The sequence below is a fragment of the Pezoporus wallicus genome, unplaced genomic scaffold (assembly GCF_028554395.1).
Source record: "Pezoporus wallicus isolate ANWC-B61680 ecotype Strahan unplaced genomic scaffold, APGP_CSIRO_Pwel_v1 contig_1876, whole genome shotgun sequence".
NCBI classification, from domain to species: Eukaryota; Metazoa; Chordata; class Aves; order Psittaciformes; family Psittacidae; genus Pezoporus; species Pezoporus wallicus.
This window is the reverse complement of record NW_026638337.1, coordinates 887,541-910,391: the sequence shown is the minus strand read 5'-3', so window position 1 is coordinate 910,391 and position 22,851 is coordinate 887,541. Positions and strand designations below refer to the sequence as shown.

At 43.9% G+C, this 22,851-nt stretch overlaps 1 protein-coding gene across 1 annotated transcript in view; it reads left to right on the top strand.

Annotated features, from left to right (window-relative positions):
* KATNAL1 (katanin catalytic subunit A1 like 1) overlaps positions 1-9,232 on the top strand; it is a 32,235-nt gene extending 23,003 nt beyond the window's left edge. The window contains exons 7-11 of the mRNA XM_057410396.1: positions 1,830-1,988; positions 2,849-2,975; positions 3,902-4,036; positions 6,314-6,440; positions 8,004-9,232. Of these exons, the coding sequence (XP_057266379.1) occupies positions 1,830-1,988; positions 2,849-2,975; positions 3,902-4,036; positions 6,314-6,440; positions 8,004-8,202 (747 nt within the window). The 3' untranslated portion in view covers positions 8,203-9,232. The remainder of the gene's footprint in view (positions 1-1,829; positions 1,989-2,848; positions 2,976-3,901; positions 4,037-6,313; positions 6,441-8,003) is intronic.
* The last annotated feature ends 13,619 nt before the right edge of the window (positions 9,233-22,851 follow it).

Sequence of the window (22,851 nt, the reverse complement as noted above, 5' to 3'; positions counted from 1 at the left end):
CTGAATAAAACCATTTGAAATTCAGAGAGAACAATAAGTTATCTGACCTGCATATCACAGGCTGAGTAATTTTCACCTAGTCACTCCAGGGTTGTACTTGCAGTATTATTATAACATCAGTATGACTGTGCAGCAACTCAAAGCCCAGTATACGTCTGAATGTTCATGGGGTGAAAGAGTCCATTTAATTTTTATGCTTGCTGCTCTGCAGCTTAGGAAACCTTGGGCAGCCCGAGGAGTGACATTGGACGGGTAGCTGTATGGATGGTACGTGAACATTTCTGACTTAATTTACCGATGAATGTATTTTGAGCTTGCATTAGCTAAGTGTTAAATGGCAATAAAGGTATTAAGAGTTAATGGAAAATGGAGTACAGAGAGGCTATTGCTCTTGAATAGTACGTTTTTGAATAATTGTCTTCCCGGTTGACTTGGTTTTATAGATCTCTTCCATGTCATTCTTTGTGCTTTTTGAAGTAAAATTTTGTGAGGAGTAGATGAAATCTAATTTGCTATGTGGCTTGCATTTAGCAGATATTTTCTTGCTGTGGCATTTTATGTAAGTTATTAATTGCAAAGCACATTATGATGTGTAATTCTAATTCTAGCTAATTTTATTACCCTTGGAACACAGTGCAACTTTACTTTAGAAAACTCTTGTTAGCATGTAATAAGATCTTGCAGTTGAGAGGGGAAAAAAAAACCCAAGCTGCTTGGGCACTACCTTTTCGTAGTGCCATGCTTAAAATCACAGTGCCCTATTATAGTGCTTTGCAGGCATGGAACAGCGTGGCATCCCTCTGCAGCACTGCTGCTGAAAGGGTTGGGAAGACTATCCATAAAGATAACTGTATTTAGAAATAATGTCAAGAGTGATTAACCAGTCTCAGTGCTACAATCTTAACATGGGTCCTGAGAGCACTGTGTGTCTGGCTAAAAACCTGCTTGTATAATGATGGGTAAGTGTGCTGAGCTGCAGAGATGTGTGTTCCTTACTCTTTCTTTCAGATAGACCACAGGTGGAAAGACAGCCTGATGGTGTGGATGCCAACCTGGGACTTAACTGTAGTTCAGTTTTCTAATTTAAAGCTTTCTGAATAATCACTGAGGCTCAGATTAGGCTTTTGTTGGCTTGAGTGGTAGTCCACATGAGCCACAGTTGCTTATCTATGAAACAGAAATAGCAGTGCTCTTCTGCTATCCATCAGTGTGGTGAGGATGGTGTTTCAGCCAGAAATTGCTACGATGCAGTAGTATGGCTGTAGAAGTACTGAGATGGAGAGATTAAACAGTATGACAAACTGTCGTATTCAGTAAATGCTCTCGTGCATACTTAAATGTAAAAATCAACCAGATTCATACATACAGATCGTCAGGATTTTTTGGCAGAACGTTTTTCTACAGAAGGGTGCTCTACTGGGGGAATACAATTTTCTGCAAAAGTATTTTGGTTTCCTTAAAGGGGCCTTTTTTCCACAAAGAAGAATTCATTGTCTTCATCTGCCTGTGCAGCTCCTTGTGAGTTGGGAAAAGCCTAAGTTCAAGTCCAGGCTGTGTCTGTCTGATTCAGTTGTCCAATTCTGAGGTGATAGGTGCAGCAACAATTACCAGGTTTGTGATTCAGGCTCCAGCAGAGTGGTAAAAAGAAGTTGCAAAACACTTCCATGTTGTTCTTGGAAATGGGATTCTTGTCTTGTGTTTTTGACTGATGGCAGTTATGTTATTAAACAATTTAAATACAGATCTTGCATCATACTGAAATGTAGTGTAGAGTATCAAATGCAGAGTTTCTTTATTTGTTGTTCATTATCTTTGTTTTCTCCTTGCAGGGTGTGCTGATGGTTGGTCCTCCTGGCACTGGCAAAACAATGCTAGCAAAAGCTGTTGCTACAGAGTGTGGAACAACATTCTTCAATGTGTCTTCTTCTACCCTGACATCTAAATACAGGGGCGAGTCTGAGAAGCTGGTCCGCCTCTTGTTTGAAATGGTATGTCTTCAGTGATGTGATCTGGGGATCGCTAAGGTGAGAAAGGATATCTCGTGGTTTCCTGCCCCTCCAGTAGCATGCTGGAAGCACAGAGTTCATTGAACTGACGCTCCTTCAGTCAGTTAGGAAAACATGATCTGTGTTTCCATCCTTTTCTGACTTGTTATTGAGGACTAAGAAGGAAATGGTTCACCACCCATGTTTAGCATTTTCTAGAGTTAAGCACAGAGTTGTGACCTTAACAAAAATTCAGTTCTTATTCAGTTATGGGACAACAAGCCCATAGCAAAGAGATTTGAAATTGGAAGAAATTTGGAACTGTTATTCTAGAAGCAATACATGTTTTAATTCTGTTTCTGTTCTGAATGATGGGCACAAGCCTCTCAGTGAAGTTGTGGATGCAGTCTATCATGCAGGGGATGTGAAAGACATTTGCATGTGGACCTATACTGGAGTCATTCACCAATTTGGATTCCTCAGTGCACCTCTACAATATTCTCAGTTACAACTTGTCTTGGTTGAGATAGGCTGAGATCCCTTCCGTCTTCTATACTTGCCCCTCACTGACACAAAAACCTACATGAAAACTGCCTGTACTGTGATTGTGTTCCTTTTCCTCTTTGCAAGACTGGTTGATGAGGAAGCCAACCAGCTCTGAAAGACCCCTGACGCAAGGAGTACAATTTAAAGTGTATAAACTTCAGCATATGCCAGACAGTTTTTGTAAATCAGGATCTTGAGTTATTTTCTTGTGACAGGCAGGAAACATCTGTAAGTAGTCAGTGGGACTGGGCTGTGGTCTGACGAGAGCCTGTCCTTGCTGCTGCAGCCCTAATAGTGATGTTTTCATTTGAATAAAGGCGAGGTTTTACGCTCCAGCAACAATCTTCATTGATGAGATCGATTCCATCTGCAGCCGCAGAGGCACGTCTGATGAGCATGAGGCGAGTCGCAGAGTCAAGTCTGAGCTGCTTGTGCAAATGGACGGTAACAGATGTTTAGATCCAAGTTTGGGGCTGGGGTGCTGTTTCTTCATAGGTGGGGATGTAAGAACGTGGGCAGTCTGGAAAACCTGGCTTTATGGATAGGAGAAGAAGAAGGCAGGACTTGAGAGGAGCATTTGGAGCATTTTTGGAACATTTGAAGGCAGATAACTGAAAGGTGTTTGGCTTTATTTTTTCTAAAATGGCCATTCTGATGGTAAGTTTAAAGCTTTTAAGAGACACAGACTCCAGAAGCAAATCATGGAGGTTTGTGCAGTTTAATACAGGTCTTTAATTTTAATGCAATTTAAACAAATTTCTCCCCTTTGCTAGAGTGTCCAGCCTGGGGACTCTATTGTGAGATCTGATTTTTGCTGTATTCTGTGGTGGCAGCTAATACTGCCCTTTTAGTCAGATTTAGTACCTGGTTTGTGCAGCAGCACATAACAAGGATGACCATCTGAGGGATATTGTATAGTGTAGTGATTTGATAACCACCTCTGTTTTGCAGCTGCTGTTTAACTCCTATTTATAATGTCCTCAAATGTGCAGGTTCACTGTGATAAACTCAGGGTAAGAAGCTTTTTGCCTCCAAGTGGTAATTGCTTTGCAGTCCTCATTTGGGAGGATGGGGAGTGCTGCTTATTTGTTCTATGGCCGGATTTGGCAGAGAGAGCATTTTCAGTTGGACTGTGTCATTAGCACTGTCAGAGAAAGCCATCCTCTGACTCAGCAGAAGAATGAACTGTCCCCCTCTGTGACAGATGGTCTTGTCACTCCTAAGGTGTGGGAAGTTTGGAAAGGGGCACTAGGACTATATAGGGCTGTTTAGCTGTGACCATGCTTTTGCAATGTTTGTCTGCAGTGTTTCTTAGCAAGCATTTCAATCAATAAGACCTGTGAAATAAACTTAAACTGTTGTGCTTGCAGGGGTAGGTGGTGCTCTGGAAAATGATGACCCTTCCAAGATGGTTATGGTGTTAGCTGCTACAAATTTTCCCTGGGATATTGATGAAGCTCTCCGACGAAGACTAGAGAAGAGGATTTATATACCTTTGCCCACAGGTATGTTTGCTATGAGCATTTTCCTTTAAAATGGCCTTTGCAAGACAAGCTTAGTGTTAATGCAGGACCATTGAGTTGAGAGCAATTTTTATGGTTTTGTGATGAGCAGTGAAATTTGGGGGTTAATCATTCAGCTGGGTTGCTTTATTTTTGAGGAGAGTAAGAGAAAGGGGGGGAAAAAATGAACAGCAACTACTTGCTTGGGGGCTTACCAACAAAGAGCTGCAGCATTTCATTGCAAGCCCATTGATGGCTCTTACATTTTGAAAGAGAGTTAGTTTTAATGAGCCTGGAATTATTTTAAATGTTTAACAGTCAGTCCTTGAGTGATCATCAAAGGCAGCCGTTGGACATGTTCACAAATACTGCAAATGCACTCCACGCTCTTGCAGACAAATGCAAAGAAGTGGATCCATGAATTTTCATTTACAGGCTTAGTTTGCTGTAGATCGCGCTTGCTTGCCTGTATGACTGTGCTTCGAGACACTCAGAATGCAGCAGGCTGATGCCTTTCCTGCTTTAATATGTCTCAGCTTGTATTGTCTTTCCTAGCTGTCATTCACCTGTCCTATTAATTTTGAGATTCCTATCCCTTGAAGTTTGCATAGCTTTGTTTCTTGGTACAGTGGATGCCTCATCTCCCTGCATGAGCACTCTAGGTAATAAGATGCATGTTCACGGAGACAGCAGTTGTGATTGAGTTTAGCAGGTATAAGGACACTTAATAGTTCCACAGCTTGTCTGTGCAGCTTACAGGCAGTAACAGCTCCTAACAGGATGCCTGTCTTTATGACCAATTAGTTTAAAATCCTATCAGCTCTTGCTCTTGTTTCTAATTAAACCAGATTGGTTTTGACACACTGTATTACACCCTGGACAGCATACGAGGTGTGCTACAGTTTTATTTCCAGTCTGATGTTCTGTTACATCTGTTCTGTAAATAAGAATGTTGAGCTGTTCTGGGCAAATCTAAATGATGCACTTATAACTGTGCTGTGTGATCTGATCTGGTCAGGCATTGTAATTGAAAAAGTGATATGATATATATACACTTGTATATTGTGGAATTTGATGAAAGTATATAATCTGCTGTGTTTAATTTTCAAAATACTGCAAAGACTTGCTTAGCCCCATAGCAAAGATTAGAAGAATGCTCTTTGATACAGGGTGCTCTCTGCAGGTATGCCATATGTACACTGTGCTCTGTAAATAACAAATCTCCATTTTATAGCTAGTGCCAGTTGTGTGTGATTGATGACTGTATTACTGACAGCTCTGCAAAGCACACAAAACCAGCAGCTTTAGACAAGCTTTCTAATTTCTTTGATATACCCCCTCAATTAAAAGAAATAAAAAATAAAACGTGGAAATTTCCTTAAGACTTTTAGCCTTTCCTACTGCTACTTCCTCTTTTGTGACTGTCTTCTTTTCTAGGTCATAAAAATTGGTCACTGTGGAAATAAAGATGCCAGGAGAGCGTTTGTTCTCTTCTTTACCACCCTTGTGAAGAGTAACACTGAGGCCTAAGCTGTCAGATGTGAATTCCATCTTACAAGCCTAGGTTGTTGCTTAACATCTGTCCCCAAATGCACATGTGCACATGCACTCTACAAGAAAATGGTTAATTGGCTGCATAAGTGCTCATTTACCCAGCCAGTTATCCAGGCATGCACAGTTCATCTAGGTCTGGTAGTGGAATACCAGGACACTTGTATTGTAAATATATTAATATATGTTTACTGTATTAATGTATCTGTTTTCTATCAGGCTTCAGCAGCTTTCTTGGGTCCCAACTGGGTAAAGTGCTTAAACATATGCTTATAGTTCAGCCTCTTGTTAGGGGGTTTATGCTGTCTGAAGCTCTGTTAATAGAATTCTCATTGTGGTTCTAATGGAACTGTGTGAATAATATGCCATCAAACACCTGAGCAGCAAGTGAATCCAAAGGGATGTGAGAAGTAGCGGACATTTGTAGGATTGTGCTTTTGTGCCTTTGGGTAGTATATGACCAAATGCTTCGTCATCTGAGACGTAACAGACATTTTTAGTGACATAGGACTTTGGCAAATCTCTCTAGAGCATGCTGGTTTAATATACTGCTTTTAACCATAAACTTTATAGTATTTGATTGTACACTTTACTGTGATTTGTTCTGTCTCTTTCATTTTCTCATACTAAATCCTTTTGTTTGTGCTTATTACGAAAAACCTTAGTTGTGTTTGTATATTTTTTAATGTTACTCCTGCAAGTCTTCAAACAAGTGTTTTTATATTGTAGCAAAAGGCAGAGCAGAACTACTTAAGATTAATCTTCGGGAAGTAGAGCTAGATCCTGATATCAGCCTTGAAGAAATTGCTGGGAAGATTGAAGGCTATTCCGGTGCTGACATCACTAATGTTTGCAGGTATCTCATTCCCCTTATTTTGCAAATAAAACTACATGGAAAGTCATTGTTTGCATTGTGTCATAAAAGGTAATACCCACTGCAGGTGAAGCTAACAGTGACTGTGTTTGAGGCCCAGTACTGGAACCGTGTGTTCCTGTCGTGTGGAGTGGTCTAAAGACTGTGGAGTCTTTCTGCAAGATGTGGTGAAGTATTCTTGGATCCAAACACAAAAAAATTCTCTGAGCAAATCTTGTTGGCTGCATTTACTGCATTTGTTATGTAGTGCACAACAGGTTTGGATCTATTTCATTTTATTTGTTTGCTTTTAAATCCCATGAGTTTAAGAGCTAGTATTTTGTGATGCAAAGGAACGTTTCACAGAATACTTGTGTGGGGCTTCTATATGCTGTATGTTTGGACAACCCCCAGAGCAGCAGAGTCTTGGTTTCTGTTTGAATCTTCTATGTGCAAGGATGATACAGATAATTTATAGCATTAGTACTGGATTTAATTCTATCCTGTTCCCTTAAGGGGGAACAGGAGTCTTAAGTCTTAAGGAAATTTCTATCCTAATTCTATCTAATTTAATTCTATCCTGTTCCCACAAATTGTTTCATTTTTTGATAAATAAGTCTTTCCTGGTGTAGGGCAGGGATTTGAAAAAACTTATCGGAAGGAAGTCTCTGTCCCTTATAAAGTTAGGATTCCTGCCAACAGAAACTGATCCTTTAAGAACGTGGCTTGGGGTGTTTTTATATGTCCCCTGCTGCTTTGTTGAAATTGTAAAATGACTCCATGGTTTTGAAAATTTGGTGTGTGTCACACAGTGCAGTAGTTAAATTACCTGTTCTCCCTGAGGCCTGTGTTATCCCTTGCTGGGAAAAACCTGGGGAAAGAGAAGATGTAATTTCAGGCTGTATGTGGGCCATGGTGTGAGAAATGATCAGTACTTTCCATGCCAGTGGGCCACGCTGGCAGCATCCAAGCTGGGGAGGAGTCACAGAGTAGGCAGAGCATGAGGAGCCATAGGCGCTTATGACCTCAGCCTTGCGGGACCACATGATGCTCGTGTCTCATGCCTCCTGCACTGCCCTTTGCAGGTCCACGTGCTATGCACAAGCAGGTAACAACTGGGTTACACTTTTGAGATACATAGTGAGAAAAGGGTTGAAATTAAGAGGATGGGGATGCAAAATCCAGGCAAGTTTGAAAAAAACAAGAAGTCTGAAAGTCTCGGAGAGCAGTTCTGCTCCCACCCTGCCCTTTCCTGCGCTGAAGTTGTAAAATTTTATCTCTATGAATCATTGTAAAAGGTTTTCAGTTTTATAGTTTTAATTATCTCTGCACATTTACCATATGCTTAAGTGGGTTTTGGTGCCAATGCATTCTTTACGTTGAATTAATGTAGTGATCTGGGAAGATGGAAGCTAAGAAAGATGTGAACTGCATCTTGTAGGGTAAATAAATGCTCTCTTAAGTGTTTCTGCCAGTGGTTTCTAGCAAGAGAATACAATCAAAATTCATAGGCTTACAGCACATGCTGCTAGCAGTTAGCTCCCATACATTGTCCTGTATTTCCAGGGATGCCTCTTTAATGGCAATGAGACGACGTATTAACGGCTTAACTCCAGAAGAGATTCGTGCACTTTCTAAAGAGGAGCTTCAAATGCCGGTTACCAATGGGGACTTTGAGTTGGCTCTGAAGAAAATCTCCAAATCTGTTTCTGCTGCAGACCTGGAGAAGTATGAAAAATGGATGGTGGAGTTTGGATCTGCTTAATCTCAGTGACAGATCTCCATTGCTAGAGTTTTATAGGTTTTGTTGTTTTACCTTGCAAAATGAGTTAGAAATCTTTTACAGGTTTAATAAAAGGTTTACCTCTGCCCCCATCCCACAGCTTTATGGTGACATGATCTTTTAAAATCCATTTGCCTTTAAAGGGAGTGAACACAGTACAAGCTGATATTGTAAAAAATGTTTTATCTCTGAAACAGTAAAATAAGACAAACAGGAAGGGAAAAATTATACTTGTGAGGATAATCTTTTTATTTTTCCAATGAAGAGAAGTGTTACTTAACCTCCTCATAGTCATCTTTTATGGCTGGAATCAATAAATCAGCTGGGGGATGTGACTCCAGAGGAGCTAACAAGGGCTTGCTATACCCCCTGCTCTTAAGTGCTACATTTCTGTTAAGCTGCTGACTCTGCCTCCATAGAATGTGGCATTGAAGTTAACTGTTCTCTCTCTGCTCGGATATTCAGAGCAAAATCTGTGGATTAATTGGCATTACACAGAGGAAATGAGGATCAGCTTTCCATCAAGATGTGGGCTTGGCTCTCCTCTCATGTATACCCGTTTGGAACTGATGTCACTTCAGGATGGATTGATGTTACCTGTGACAACTTCTGATGGAAATGAGAGGAAAATGATTGCTCTCAGTCTGGTTTATGCTTGATCTCTGAAAATAGTTATTACCAGTTTGACCAGTAGGCACTTTGACTAAAGTTATGTCTTGCACTTTTATGCTTATGTATCATCCTTTGTGCTGTCTAGATATTATAACTATTATTATTATTTAAGTACCAAGAGTTTAATACAGTAACGACACTAATATCAAGGCTGTCTGTAAAACTTCTTGTTGTGGACTACCACTTCTGATTAGACATGAACTCTTTCCTAGCTTTACTAGGCAATGGGGTTTGTACCTGTTCATGTCGTAGATCAGTTCATGCTTAATATTTTTAATGACGATTTCTTAAACATGTGTAAATGTTATTGATTATGGGGAAAATAATCTGTACAATCTCATTTGTGTGCTTACCTGTTTCTTCCTTTCCCTTGGACAAGTGCAGGAGTAAGAAGGGTTGGATTATAAAATAGCATGAGAAATACTCTTTCTAGAGTATAGCTGTCATGCTGACTATATGAGCTTTTCACAGACTTGGGCTGCGAGTCTGATATATGAAGGTTTCCAGTGATAGGAATGAGAAGGAGGTCAGATTTACAGAGGAATATGCAAGTGCTCTTTTTTTTTTTTTTTTTTGTGATTTTGCAAGGTAGACCTGAAATATCTTGGATTTGAGTTGCTGTGCAGTTTGGTAGGTACTCTGCCCTTTGGCTCTCTGCTGAGACTCCTAGTGGCATAGCCAGATGTGGCAAACTGGCGTGAGACAGCACCTCCTCTTGAATGGGAGTATATCCTTGTTTGCTCCTTGTTGCTAGTTCTTGGAAGTTCCCAATAATGCCAGTAATTGAGCACACTGGTCTCTTGGGCTATGACATGTGAACCACTAAGGCAAACGCTGCTCAAATGTGTTTACTGTTCAGTAACAAGGACTATCAGGGTATGTGCCTGACAGGTCTGCAGCATCTATCTGATTACACAAGCGACTTTCGAAGCTGTTTACCATTGCTGCTTTGTCTCTCAATACTCCTTTTTCTTTCCTTCTTTCTATGTGAAGACCACATCTCTGATCCTGTCTTATAAAGGGCTGCCCCAGTTTGCATGTAGAAACAGCATGGCGGTTCTGTCAGTTTTATATCTGACATGAAACTTAGTCTGGGCTTTAGAAGCGTGTTTCAGTGTGGCACTCCAGAAAAATATCTTCTGGGGCCCCAGACTGGTTGGGACACATCTACTGTTCACATCTTTCCAAGGACAGAGTATCTCTGCTGTCTAATGTTAGGCCCTGTTACACATCATGTTAGTGCAGAAGGGACACCAGCTTTTTCCTTGTCACCTACAAGGAGAATAAGAGCTTCTTTCCTGACCAGTTTGCACTAAATGCACAGCAAAGCCCTTGGGATTCACAGTACCTGTGGCTGTTAAACTGAAAGGAACAGTTCTCTGTGCACTGGAAGATGAGCAAACAAAAGCTGTGTTGACTCTGTAATTTTTGGACAAATTCTTACCAGGGCTAGTCTCTTCCTCCCAGGGAATGACTGGACCTATATAGAGAAAAGCTTTGAAAACATTGCTGCAGCCTGACATATCTTCCATATGAAAGCTGGAGGCTGCAGCTGATACTCTGTGTTTGATTGTTTGTTTTACTGCAGTAGAAATAGTAAAGCTAAGTGAATCTTTTGTGGCCAGTACCAGAATAGCTCTTCAGGGTCTAACACTAGAAAGGCCACTGCTGCCTGAGGTGCTTACTCTACACAAGCAAGATCTAGAAGGGAATAGACATGAATGCCAAGAATTTGCCCTGTTTGGCAGCCCATGAGCAGTGCCTGGGATCCAGCAGTTACATCTTAGGAAAGTTCAAGTACCAGTTTTCTCACTTTTTGTGCTGCAAGCAGCAGTGCCCTTCCTGCTGATGAAAGCACAGCATTTATCAACTATTTCATTCCTCAGCTCTTTGATGAACCTTCTACCTTAAGGCATTAAACTCCCCTCTTGGATGTTAAGCAAAATTCACTGTAATGGGCATTCCCTCTAGTAGCAGTCATTCAGGTGCTGCAGTCTTTTTCTGCAAAGGTCGTGATTTCTATCCAAATACGCTTTTCCTGTACAGGTCAATTCATCCGTTACTGCTGCAGAGCAGGAAAATTTTAAGTTTCCAGGCTGTAGATGTTTAGATGTACGACGGCTGTACTTGAGCATTACACCTGGGCCCTGCTAGATCAGGCATCCCAGAATACAGAGACCATCCCTTCCCTGCCGAGGCTTTCCAGAGCAGGGATCTGACTCGTATCTTTACCAAGTCCCAGTGGTGCATTTAACCTAGATGGGCTTGGAGACTGGGTTATTAACTCAAGAGGGGAGCCAGCACTGGGGTGCAGCAAGGGAAGGAAGGTCAGACCAACAGGGGCAGCAACTCAAGGCCCTGGTTTGTTTCCCAGTGGTGGAAACCCTCATGCAGGGATGTTGGATTCCTCAAAGAGCAGTGTATGAACGTACCACAACCTGCTGTGACAATCTGTTCTGTCTGTGTCTGTATGTGTATGGAGATGCAAATGCACATGTGTGTATGTGTATATATACGCACACGTGTGGTGCCTCTGTAGTTTGTACCTAAATTACATAAACCCCATGTTTTAAAGCTGTGTTTAAGTGTCTCTCTAAACATCCTCTTGGGTGGCACTGTTAATTTTTGTGCAGCAAGCAGTCTGGTTGTATGAAGTAATAAATGTATGTGTAGTCTGTTTGTCTCTCTTGGGTAGGACTGTGAATGTTTGCTGGTAACTGTTTCAAAGGCTGCCATACAATGCAGATCTTTTCAGCATGTCCTGGCAGTGGTGAACTTGCCGAAGTCCCGTATGGAGAGCAGTTAAAGCAGAGTCTGGATTTGTTGGATAATGCTGTCAGTAATGTTTTCCCTCTTCAATTGGCCTTTCATTGCCACAAGCTATAAAATGGAGAATGCTTCAATGCCCAGCACAGAGAAGCAGGGTGGGGAAGAGGAGGGCAGAGGCCCCAGCAGATGTTCAGTGTTAGCACCTCATTCAGACCTCACAGAGCCAGGCAAGATTTTTTATTACTTGCCCCTAGGCTGGAAGTATAATCGGGCTCCAGAGAAGCCATATCATCAGCTGCCTGCTAACCAGAAGACTTTCAAGAGCAAAACTTCTGTTAAGAAGGAGCTTTCAAACTTGGAAAGAGACCCCAGGTCTCCTGGGACTGAGTTGATTATTTGAATTTTCTCACTAACTTCCTTATGAAGATGTGTCCTTTCCAGTGTTTCATAATGCTTCAAACATGAAAGAGCAAGCAAGGGAAATTGCTGATCAGGGGATTTCAGGAGAGGTCAAATCTTTGCCTAGAAAGTTCAGCTCACCCCAGTTTAAAGGAGACTGTGAACTAGCAAAGGTGCACTGGCTTGTTCTGATCATGGTAAAGATGAAAGGGCTTGTGTGCTGTAAAGACGTCCTTCATACAGTGAGCAAAGACATAGTTGTGCAATCCAGGCAGAAGGAGGTGGAAGCAGCAGAGGAAACAGTGAAAAAGATTTTGTCTGTTTTAGGAGTAAGTCACCTGGAATCAGACTGTGGACAGATTTTGGGTGGATCTGTAGTGACAGGTAAGTATCTGATGCACAGTGGCGCTGTGCTGCCATGGAGCAAGCCAGGAGCCTGGGAATGCTGGAGCAACATGCTGGTATAAAGTGGGTGAGATGCCCACTGAGCAACGCTGTAGGTGCAGACTGCAGCCACGCTGAGCAAGAATAGGCTCAGTAGCTCTCTGATGGAATAAAGCACATTGCATAAAGACACCCATGTTGATGACAGCAGAGAGATGCTACAGCTCACAGCATGTGGCACATGGTGGTCTTTCCCTGCTCAGGTTAAGTGTTTTGTGGCAGCACTGTGTGAAAGCTTGGCCATGGCTATGGATGCCTCAATCACCTTTATTTCAGAGCCCAAATTCCACACAGCCCTTAGCTAAGAGACCTACAGCAGCAAGTGATGTTCCCACCTCTCGCAGCACAGGGGCATTTGACCCTGTCTGCTTTCAAAGCCAGCCTGCTTTTGTATGCTGGTTGTGACCTGTTTCTTCTGACCCAGTTACCACGCACATGGTCATTCAGTGCCTCTAAGAGAGCAACTCCTTTTGTGCAATACAGAGCTGTCTTTTGATCAGCTGAAGTGCCATGCTCATACTGATGTCTGCACATAGGTGTCTTGGAAAGATCCAGGCAACTTTCCGTCTTCTTTAGAAGGCCCCAGCTAGCATTACAAGCATATGGGATGAGATATCTTGGCTAGCCTGGTTGCCAGATGCAGGAACACTTAACAGCCAAGGAAGTGCCACAAGAAAAGTTCTGGCTTTGTTATAAAGAGGCAAGGTGTGGGGATGTTCCCATTCCTACTGCTTGGTAGAGTAGGATCATAGCGTGTCCAAGCTCGATTTTCTGTCTTTTGTGTTTGTGACTTCTTTACTATAGTAGAAACATTTTTCTCGGAGTTACGGGGAAACCATGGGGCTTGTGTTCAGTGCCTGGCTTAGGCATGATCTGACTGGTACATGAAGCTGTTGAGCCCATTCCCAGCATGCTTACTTGAAGAGGAAAGCAGCATGTAACCCACTTGCCTGTCTGGCTGTACAGTAAGCAGTGTGGCTGTGTGCAAAGTCATTTAAATACAATATTGAGAATATTAATTTGGCAAAGAGAGAAATTCTTACTGCCAGTTTACAACTGTGTCTCCCATCCATGAGCATTCCTTTACAGAAGTTGTGATGCGAAAGAAACTGTCTTGGAAGTAAGAGTTTTTTGAACTTAACTTTGGAGAGAGGGAAAGGTGGAAAAATATTTGCTTAGAGGAAGATACCAGAGCACCCCAGACGTTGAGATCTGAAATTTCTTCTGTTTGTGTCTTTCCTTTTTGTCCAGCAGTTACACAGCTGGCTTGTGCTTTCTGCTTCCAATTTATTTTGAAATAATTACCATTGTTTATCCATCTCTCAGCCAGCCTTTGCAGATGAATTGGTTCCACAGAGCTCCTTTTTGCTTAGCGGTTGGTGTTCTTGCGCAGCTTGTGGTGTGACATCTAATTGAACGGGCTGATGGCGTGAGATCTTCCTTGTGAAGGAAAGGTCACCCAAATGGTGAAGGTGAGAGGAGCTGCACTGAATGCCAATTGGACTGGCAGTAACAGAAACCATAGCAACTCTGCACAGGGTTTATAAATCTAACCAAGAGGAAAAAGGGAGTAACCTTAAGGAGTTACTGACAGTACTGCAATATACATGTTGATAGAAATGTTGGTCTTTGCATCTTTGCCAGCGAGGCGAATGCATGCAAGAGGGTGGCAGTAGCTCAGTAAGCAAAGGAAGCCAGCCTCAGGCAGTGCCAACAGGTTTCATCAGCCAGCCTTGCTGCTTAGAAACATGCCTTTCCCCCGGGCCACCACAAAACCTGCCTTTTAGGTAATCAAATCTTACTAATAGCTTACTTCCCATCTTAAAATGTCTTCAAACTTCAGGATGTTTGAAGAACCCATAGTGTTTTTGGGGGCCTAGAAGAATAAGGGGATGCTAATAGTGATGGGCTTTGTTGTGCTGGGTACCATTTCCGAGCACAAGAAGAAATGCTGCAAATGCTCATGGGGAGTTGAGGTAGTAGAAAGATGACGAGAGAGGTCGAAGCAAAGCCACTCACCCAAGGTCCTGGGATTAGTAGGGGAGACAGAGCTATCCCGCTGACTCCTACCTCTTGATCCTAAAGCACACTGTCTTTCAGTTGCTTTCCATTTGCAGCCTCTAGCATTTTTTTATACCAAGGCTGAAAATCCCCATGCTGTGAATTAAACACAACTTTGGTTTTCTTAAATACCTTCTGCAGGCCCTTAACAGGCACTCCTGGGGTCTGGAGATGATAGTTCAGAAAGCACTGGCCCATGTCATCCCAAGCTTTGCCTGAGCTTCTTAGGGAAGGGAGTCTATAATGGATGCAGTTGATTTTAGTTTCTCCTTGTTAGGTTGTTCAGAAAGATGCAGCTCGGTGGATGTGAGGTACTGCTGGGGAGTTTATTTACAGTGTGTTTTTTTCTGTGCAGATTAGCATTTCATCAGCATATGGCACAGCCATTTAAAATAAATATTTGGCTTTCCTTAATTTATGCTTGTGCAGAAAGGTCCCTGAGTATGTATATCTATCCCTCTGTTGTACCTAATTAGACATTCCTACCACGGTACTGGGGACTGGCTCCTTCCCCCTCACTGAGGAGCTGCAATCCACGTGCTCCTTCCCTGCAGGATGGATCCACAAGCCTCAGCCTGGCAGAAGCAGGGCAGGGTCTCGCAGCACACCAGCAGCAGTGCCAGGTCAGCCTCCCTCTCAAGATCCTGGGAACACTGATTTATTTAAACTGGAACCTGCCCAGCTTAAGCAAACGCCTGGTGCCCCATCCACACTCACCTCCTTCACCCGCCAAGGCAGCTGTGCTTTGGCAAGGCACAATCCCAAGCAAAGTGTGTGAGAGCAAGCAGCTTGGCTGGGAAGATGCTGGAGGAGGAGGTGAGGTGGCATGGGGCAGGACAGCAGGCTGGGCTGAGTCCCTGTGTGCCCACCCGGCCCGGACAGTGGTGAGGAGAGGGAAAAACACTCCCCCGGGTATGAAATGCAGTTGTGGGTGGGAGAAAAGCAGGAGACTTACTTTAAAACAAAGGACCAAATGAAAAACTAGTCAGTTTGAAGATGGAATGAAGCCTCCTGCAGCCAGTGACCCAAGAGGCCTTTTCCAGCTCTGTGGCATATCCACATGTTTTGTGTTCTCACAGATGATTTGGAAACTTTCTACTAGTTTCCAACCTAAATAAGTTCATATTTGATTTGTATCCATCTGATCTTGTGCTAATGTCATCTTCTAACAAATAGTTCTTACTCCTTGATATTCACCCTGCATGCCTGAATGTTTTTATAGGATCATCATATAAAGCAACACCTTGTTGTGTTTTGTTTGACTGTACAATCTCCTTCAGTCTCTTTTATAAGGGGATCCTCTTCAGCAACCTTTCTTTCCACCTGAGTCTGTTTTATTTTAATCAGATCACCAGCAGTGTGCACGATGGGTCCATAAGCTGCACACAGCAAGTTACCTGGTAAGGCAAAGAAAGAAAGAAATTGCCATCATGGTATGTTGCTGTAAGCAAACAAATGAACCAAGCAGTTGGTTGTATGATCTACAGGAGGGCAGAAGGCTTAGGTGAATTGCTGTTGCACAGCAACTAGGGCTCATTAGACAACTGAGATGATTGTGGGTGGTGGGATACACAGGGAAGGGAGGGAAGGTGTGGTAGCTCTCCAGCAAAAGAAGAGATTTGGAGATTCTCTCATAGCAGAGAACCTCATAGCAGCCTTACAGTATCTGAAGGGGGCCTGCAAGGATGCTGGAGAGGGACTCTTCATTAGGGACTGTAGTGATAGGACAAGGGGTAATGGGTTAAAACTTAAACAGGGAAGTTCAGGTTAGATATAAGGGGGAAGTTCTTTACTGTAAGGGTGGTGAGGCACTGGAATGAGTTGCCCAAAGAAGTGGTAAATGCCCCGTCCCTGGTGGTGTTCAAGGCCAGGTTGGACGAAGCCTTGGGTCGCATGGTTTAGTGTGAGGTGTCCCTGCCCATGGCAGTGGGGTTGGAACTTGGTGATCTTAAGGTCCTTTCCAGCCCAAACCAGTCTGTGATTCTATGATTCTATGATTCTGTTCACAGGGGATGCAGCTGGGTGCACCCACATGGTTTGAGACCGTAGCATTTCTGAGGATGTTTGGATGCTGCCCAGAAAATGGGGAAGAAGAGATCTGGGACCACCTAACAAGTTCCAGGGGTAGGTAGCATGGCCACCAGTAACCAGAGATGAGTTTGAGTGTGGAATGACAGGATGGATCACATCTACTTTCTGACAGTTCCCCGTCTCTGCTTTTCTCCTGTCTATGCATGGAGCCCAGCCAGGCCCAGGTTATCCTAGTGCTTGCACTCAGGTCCCCACTGTCACTAGTAACCAGCTGCTCTGTGAAGGACCCTGCTGGTACATGTTTCTCCAGGGCATGCTCCTTCCTCTTGAGCTGTCCAGAAGCAAAACCGAGCTGCAGCCTCCCAACGGGAGCCATTAATTGCTTGGCACCAGAAACCCTATTACGCAAAAAATGAATCCTCTTAGACTGAGTCTGTTCAACAGATAGATACCCTTCATGTCTGGTGGTGGTTTTACAGCCAAGGTGGGAATAAAGCTATTGTACTTTTGCTCCTCAGGGTTTGGGGCTGTTTTGTGTGTTTTCTGTCATGTTGCTCTGCTGGGACTGCTCGTGGGAGTTCTGGCAGTCCACAGTGGCTCCCTTCCAGCTGATCTACCCTGCATGGGGCTGAGGGAGCTCCTGGAGAAGGTGATTGGCAGTATTGTTGCTTATACCAAGTGCACTAAAAGGGAGATGATGGGCATGCTCTGACTGTGATTTATGCTCTGGGACAACAGGTTCACAGTTTATATGTGTTTTTCAAGGGCAGGTTGGACAGGGTTTTAAGCAACCTGGTCTAGAGGAAGGTGTCCCTGCGCATGGCAGGGGGTTGGAACTGGATGATTTTTAAAGTCCCTTCCAACCCAAACCATTCTGTGATTCTGTGATTCTATGATTGGTTGTCAAGTCATGGTTTCTCATAGCTAGTGACTTTTGCTAACACATAGTAAAACCAAATCCTAGAACTGGGGCACTGCAGGATGCAGGTAGTGGGGCAGGGCTCTGCCTGCTCTTTGTGAAGACAAGGCTGGGACCATTTCTATTTGCTCCCAAAGACAGACAGCAACGTATCTCCTGGCTCAGCTTCCTGAAGGATTTCTGCTCCCACCAGGGATTTCCAGCTGCTGTAACTACGTGGCACAAAGCATCTCCGGGAAGCTCTGCTTTTCACAATCAATTTTACCTGGAGACAAATTCTTTTTTTTCCTTCAGACTGAGTTCAGCATTGTCCTGGGTTTAGCCATGAAACAAATGTTTCAGTATCTCCTCCAGTCTCTCAGGACTCATTAGGAATTTACATTTAAGCTTTGTTTTCTATTTAAGCCTCAGAATTTCCATGTAATTTTCCTGTACAGAGAGGAATAGGCAGCTAGTGAGTGTGCAGAACCCGCTTGTTCATCCAACACAAATCCCTCAGATGCGTTTTTATATGCTGTGTACATGGAGCTTATGACACCTTTGATTTAGGGTTCCTTGGGATGTGCTGCTCACGTGTTGGTAAATACTGGAATGTCTTAAGCCATTCAGGGGCTGCAGAGCACAAGAGCTCAGCTGGAAGGGATTCAGTGCTGTGCCAGGCTCTAATTCTTGAAGACTGCTTGATTCCAAGAGCCAACAGAAACCTTCCATGTGTGGCCATCTGCAGAAATGTGTCCTGAAAGAGAGCAAGAAATCATCGGGGAGCAAAAGGGTTCAAACTACTTTTGAGGTTCATAAGCACTTGAGGAAGTTTTTAGAACCAGAGTATCTTAATAGTTGCTTTACATGCCCAGCAGCTTTCCATTTGTGTGTCTAGCAGCTATAGCTGGGGGCTGGATGCAGGGCATGTGGCTGTTGCCCAGAGCAGCTTTAGCATTAAAACAACTGCAGGAGTTAGTGTGCAAAGTGCTGACTGCAGACATCGAAAGCCCAAGAGGAATGTGTATGCGCCAGGCTTGTTTAGAAACCGCAGATGATTTACAAAGTGAGTTTAATTGGAAGTTTCTCTTTGCGGCTTTCTGACGTGTTGCTGCTCTGATGCAGACGTGTAGGAGCCCTTTAAAAGCTCTGTGTTTACTAATGAGGAGTTAGGTAATCGGGGATGTATTTATTAAGTGTACATATGCAGGACAGGGACATAACTGGGGCAGCAGCAGCAGTGCTGGGTGTCTGAGGGCATCACCGGTCTGGAGTGAAGAATCAGTATCCTGCTCCCCTGGTGGAAGAAAGGGCCTCTTGTCCTTAACCCCTGGGCATCTGTCTCCAGTCCTGGTGCTGTGGTTAGGAGAATATGGGGGATCCGAGGGCCTCCACAGAAAGGCAGCAGGAAGCAGAAGTGCAGAGAAACATGGTCTGTGAAGGAAAGTGCACATAATGAGGGTCACTATATTTTAAAGAAGAAAACTTTAAGGGTGTTCAGAAAACTTGATAGGGTTTTCTTAAAATCTGTTTTTAAAAATTAATATTAAAAAAGACTTTTAAAAATCTATAAAGTAAAACATACCAAAAATTTGTAACAAGGGAGAGGGGGTATATCGATCTTGATGTCCACTGTGCGTAAGGCAGAGAGAAACAGGCTCAAGTTAATGTATGGGATATTTGTGTTAAACATCAAGGGAAAGAATACAAACATTCCCACAGAAGAAACCTGGAAATGTTGTGGAGACTCCATCCCAGCGAAGTGCGTCTGAGCTAGGGGCTGTCCCCCGTGAACGGCAGTGAAAGAGCAATTCTGCCTGTGAGCAGGACAGTGCACTGAAGGGATCCTCCAGACCTAGTCTGGATGAGTGCTGCCACAGTTTGGGCTTTACAGCCTTTATCCCACTCTTCTGTCACTGAAGACAGGAGTTTATGAGCTGTTTCATGAAGCTGCTGCTGGCACCCACTGGCAGAGGCAGTGGGAAAAGTTCCGTTCAGGACCCTGATGACATGATGATGTTTTTCTCCCAGCTCCACAGCTCTGAAGGTGTTCAGATGGAAGCAGCTCACAGCATCCATCCTCATACCCTTGTGTGTCTAAGAACCCCATTTCTCCTTCCCCATATCCCTCCCCAGTGGAGGGGGGATTTGTGACCATTTGGTTCCTAACAGTGTATTAGTACATCAGGGTCTGAGTTGCCTCCCCAGAGATATTGTCCAAGAATGTGATGGGCATCCAGGAAAAAAAAGGCATATGAAATGAAATGTGGAATTTTTTTCTGTGAAGCCATATTCTGTCACCTCCCAGGTTGTATTTAGGCAAACTCACCTCCATTTCCATCCCCAGGAACCCCTGCCTTTACCCTGAGGTGCAGAATTAGCACCCAAACTTGTCTCAAACACATCAAGAAATGCAGTACCCACCATTCAATTTGCAGTTTTCTTGTGAGGGTTAACATCCTTGTGGTTTAAAAGTGAGCCTCATTTCTGATTCAGCTCAGCGTGTTCTCCAGTGCCCATCACTGCCTATCTCTGTGCCTTTCTTGGACTAAATTTTTAGTACCCCCTTAGCATCCCATATTTTCTCTCCACACATGTACTTACACACATCATCAAATCACTTCTCGGTTTTCTTTCTGACAAGTTACAGAGGCTGACCTCTAGAAGTCTCTCCCTGTAAGTGGTTTTCTTCAGCTCTCAAACCATTTTTTATGGCTCTTTTCTTCACCCGCTCCATTTTTTTGATGTCCCCTTTAAAATATGGCACCTCAGCAGGATGCGGTATTCTAGTGTCAATCTGACCAAGGACGTACACAGAGATAAAATCGCCTTCTATTCCACTTCACAGTCTTGTTGCTTATACACAGAAGGACCAAATTAGCTCTTTCTGCTGCAGCACACAGAAAAATAGGTCCCACATTTAAGAATTTAAGGCTAGATAGTGTTATTAAAAAGAGAAAAATGGAGCCGACGTGAAAGCTGAATTACAAACTGGGGCAGCATTAATAGCACAGTGTGATACTAGCCTGAACACGTTAGTTGAAATAAAATGCTGAGGAAACAGTTTCTCCCCCTTCAGAGCCTATTGCTGCTGTGCAGGCTCCTGTGTGGTGGGCAGGCTGTGCACCATGCACAGCTGATGGGCAGTGTGCAGGGTGAGTTTCTTCTGTATTGCATGGCTGTGCAGGGGACACCCGTGCTAAATCAGGCCACCAGGCTCTGTGGAGGCATGAGGCAACCTCTGCTCTTTCTGACAGATCAGCCCTGCACACTGTGTGGTGCCATCAGTGAAGGCACCCCCAGCCCTTCGTGTTCTGTCTTTTATATGCAAAATCTTCCACAGGCAGGAGGGTTTTTCCTAAATTCCCCAGTTCCCTTGCCTGGTGATCCTTGCTGAACGCAGGGTCACTGTGTCATTTGCAAATACATATTCACTGCACGTCCTCAGCATAAGCCCCGTCTTCCTGTATGAGGACAGTGACCTGACCCTAACCACTCTACACCCTCTGAGGTACTCCCCTAGGCAGCTCAAGGGTAGCATGCCCTGTGCCCAGTGGTCAAGTCTCCTGGTCCTTGAAGGCCTTTTGTGAGATAGTTCCTTCTTCCTCATTTCTGTATCTGTAAAATAGGCTTTATAGTTTTGGGGGCTGCTCGGCTGCTCAGCTGCTCAAATCCCATCCCAAGTTTTCTTGTCTAGGTGGCAGTTTGTGCTGTTGCAAGCCCTGTTGCACTGCTTCTGCTCTCACGACAAGATGTCTCCTTCCTCCCTGCTGACCTGCTGGTGCAACACTGGGTTTTGAGCTCTGGCACTTGAATGCTCTGGGAACCAAGGGCACTCTCAGTCCTGTCCTTCCTGTGTGTGCTTCTCATTGCACCCGTGTGGAAGGCTGTCCTTCCCTCGGGGGAGGAATGGGAGCACTGGTATAGAGACAACTGTTGGGGGACTGATGGGCTAGAGAGACCCTGGTGAAGGGTCACCAAGATGGCTGGAGCACATGGCGTGCCAGGAGATGGTGAGAGAGCTGAGTTTATTGAGTTGTAGGAGAAAAAGACAAAGGAGAGATCTGTTTTTTGGATACAAGCATCCTACAGGAGGTAATAGGGAATATGAAGCCAGACCTTTATGAGAGGTGCATGGTGAAAGCATGAGAGACAGCACTGGAAATTTAGATGTAAGGCATCAGGTCGGCACTGTGAGGGTGGCACAGGCTGCTCAGAGAGGTGGTTGTGTCTGTCCTTGGAAGTATTCAGACTCATTATGGCCCTGATCAGCTTGCTGTAACCGGACCTACTTAGATCTGGGCTGCTAAGCAGTAACCACCAGAGGATCCTTCTGACCTCAGTTATTCTGTCATTCTCTGACTCATTTGAAGTAACCTGTAGGGCAATGGCAGCAAGGTAACAACAGTCATGATTTCTTGAAATCCAGGCTATGAAGATGACTTTTTGGCATAGGAATCACTGCCCATCAGGCAGCATTTCACCTTGGACAAGGCCAATGCATAAAGGAGGTGAAGGGGGAGCTCTTTGTCCAGGATGCCTCAGATGCCCTACAAGCACTTGTAGAGACAGTAGCTGCATCAGGTCAGACCTGGACACTGACGCTGCATCTTTGTGACCTCTTGGCCTGTGTACTTAACTAATGCTCAGGTCATTTGCACTGATGAAGAGACTAGTGAGCATCATTAGGCAAGATTGGGGTGACGTGAGAGGGTGTAAGAGGTTCAAGTCATCTCATCTAACTTCATTTCGTGGATGCAGGACCCTTATAGCTCCTGCAAATGGTATTCACCATTTGATTCCCTGACCCTACCTCCTATGCTAGCAGAGGCTCCTTCTCCTTCTCCAAGCACAGCTACCATACTATGTACTCCAGACGCAGCCTTGTGAGACTTCAGAAGGGCTTTCCCTGGTATGCAAAGAGAGAAGAGCATATTGCCACTTGATTCTTAAAGGCAACTTGTGTTTTGGTCAAGAGAACAACTACTCTGGCCTATCAGTGCAATGAGACTGAGACTAAAGCCAAGAATATTGGGCTGCGTCTCACAAAGATGTGCTCTGTCAGCACCTTTGTATCTGTGGAAATCTCAAAACGACACCTCTTGGAGGGTACCTCCAAACAAAAGCTATGCAGGAGTATTCTGCTTCCAGATAAGGCTCTGTCTGTACTAGCAGAGCAGCCATGCTGGTGACCTGACACACAACATGCTTGAGCTTGTATGGGGTTCATACAGAGAAATGTTACAGAAGTTATTCCACCATTGCAAAGCTCTTCCAGGTTTTTAAGTTCCTGTTTATACACTTTCAGCCCTGAAGAACCTGAAGGCCTGCAGAAGTTGTGCAGAGTGGCAGCATTT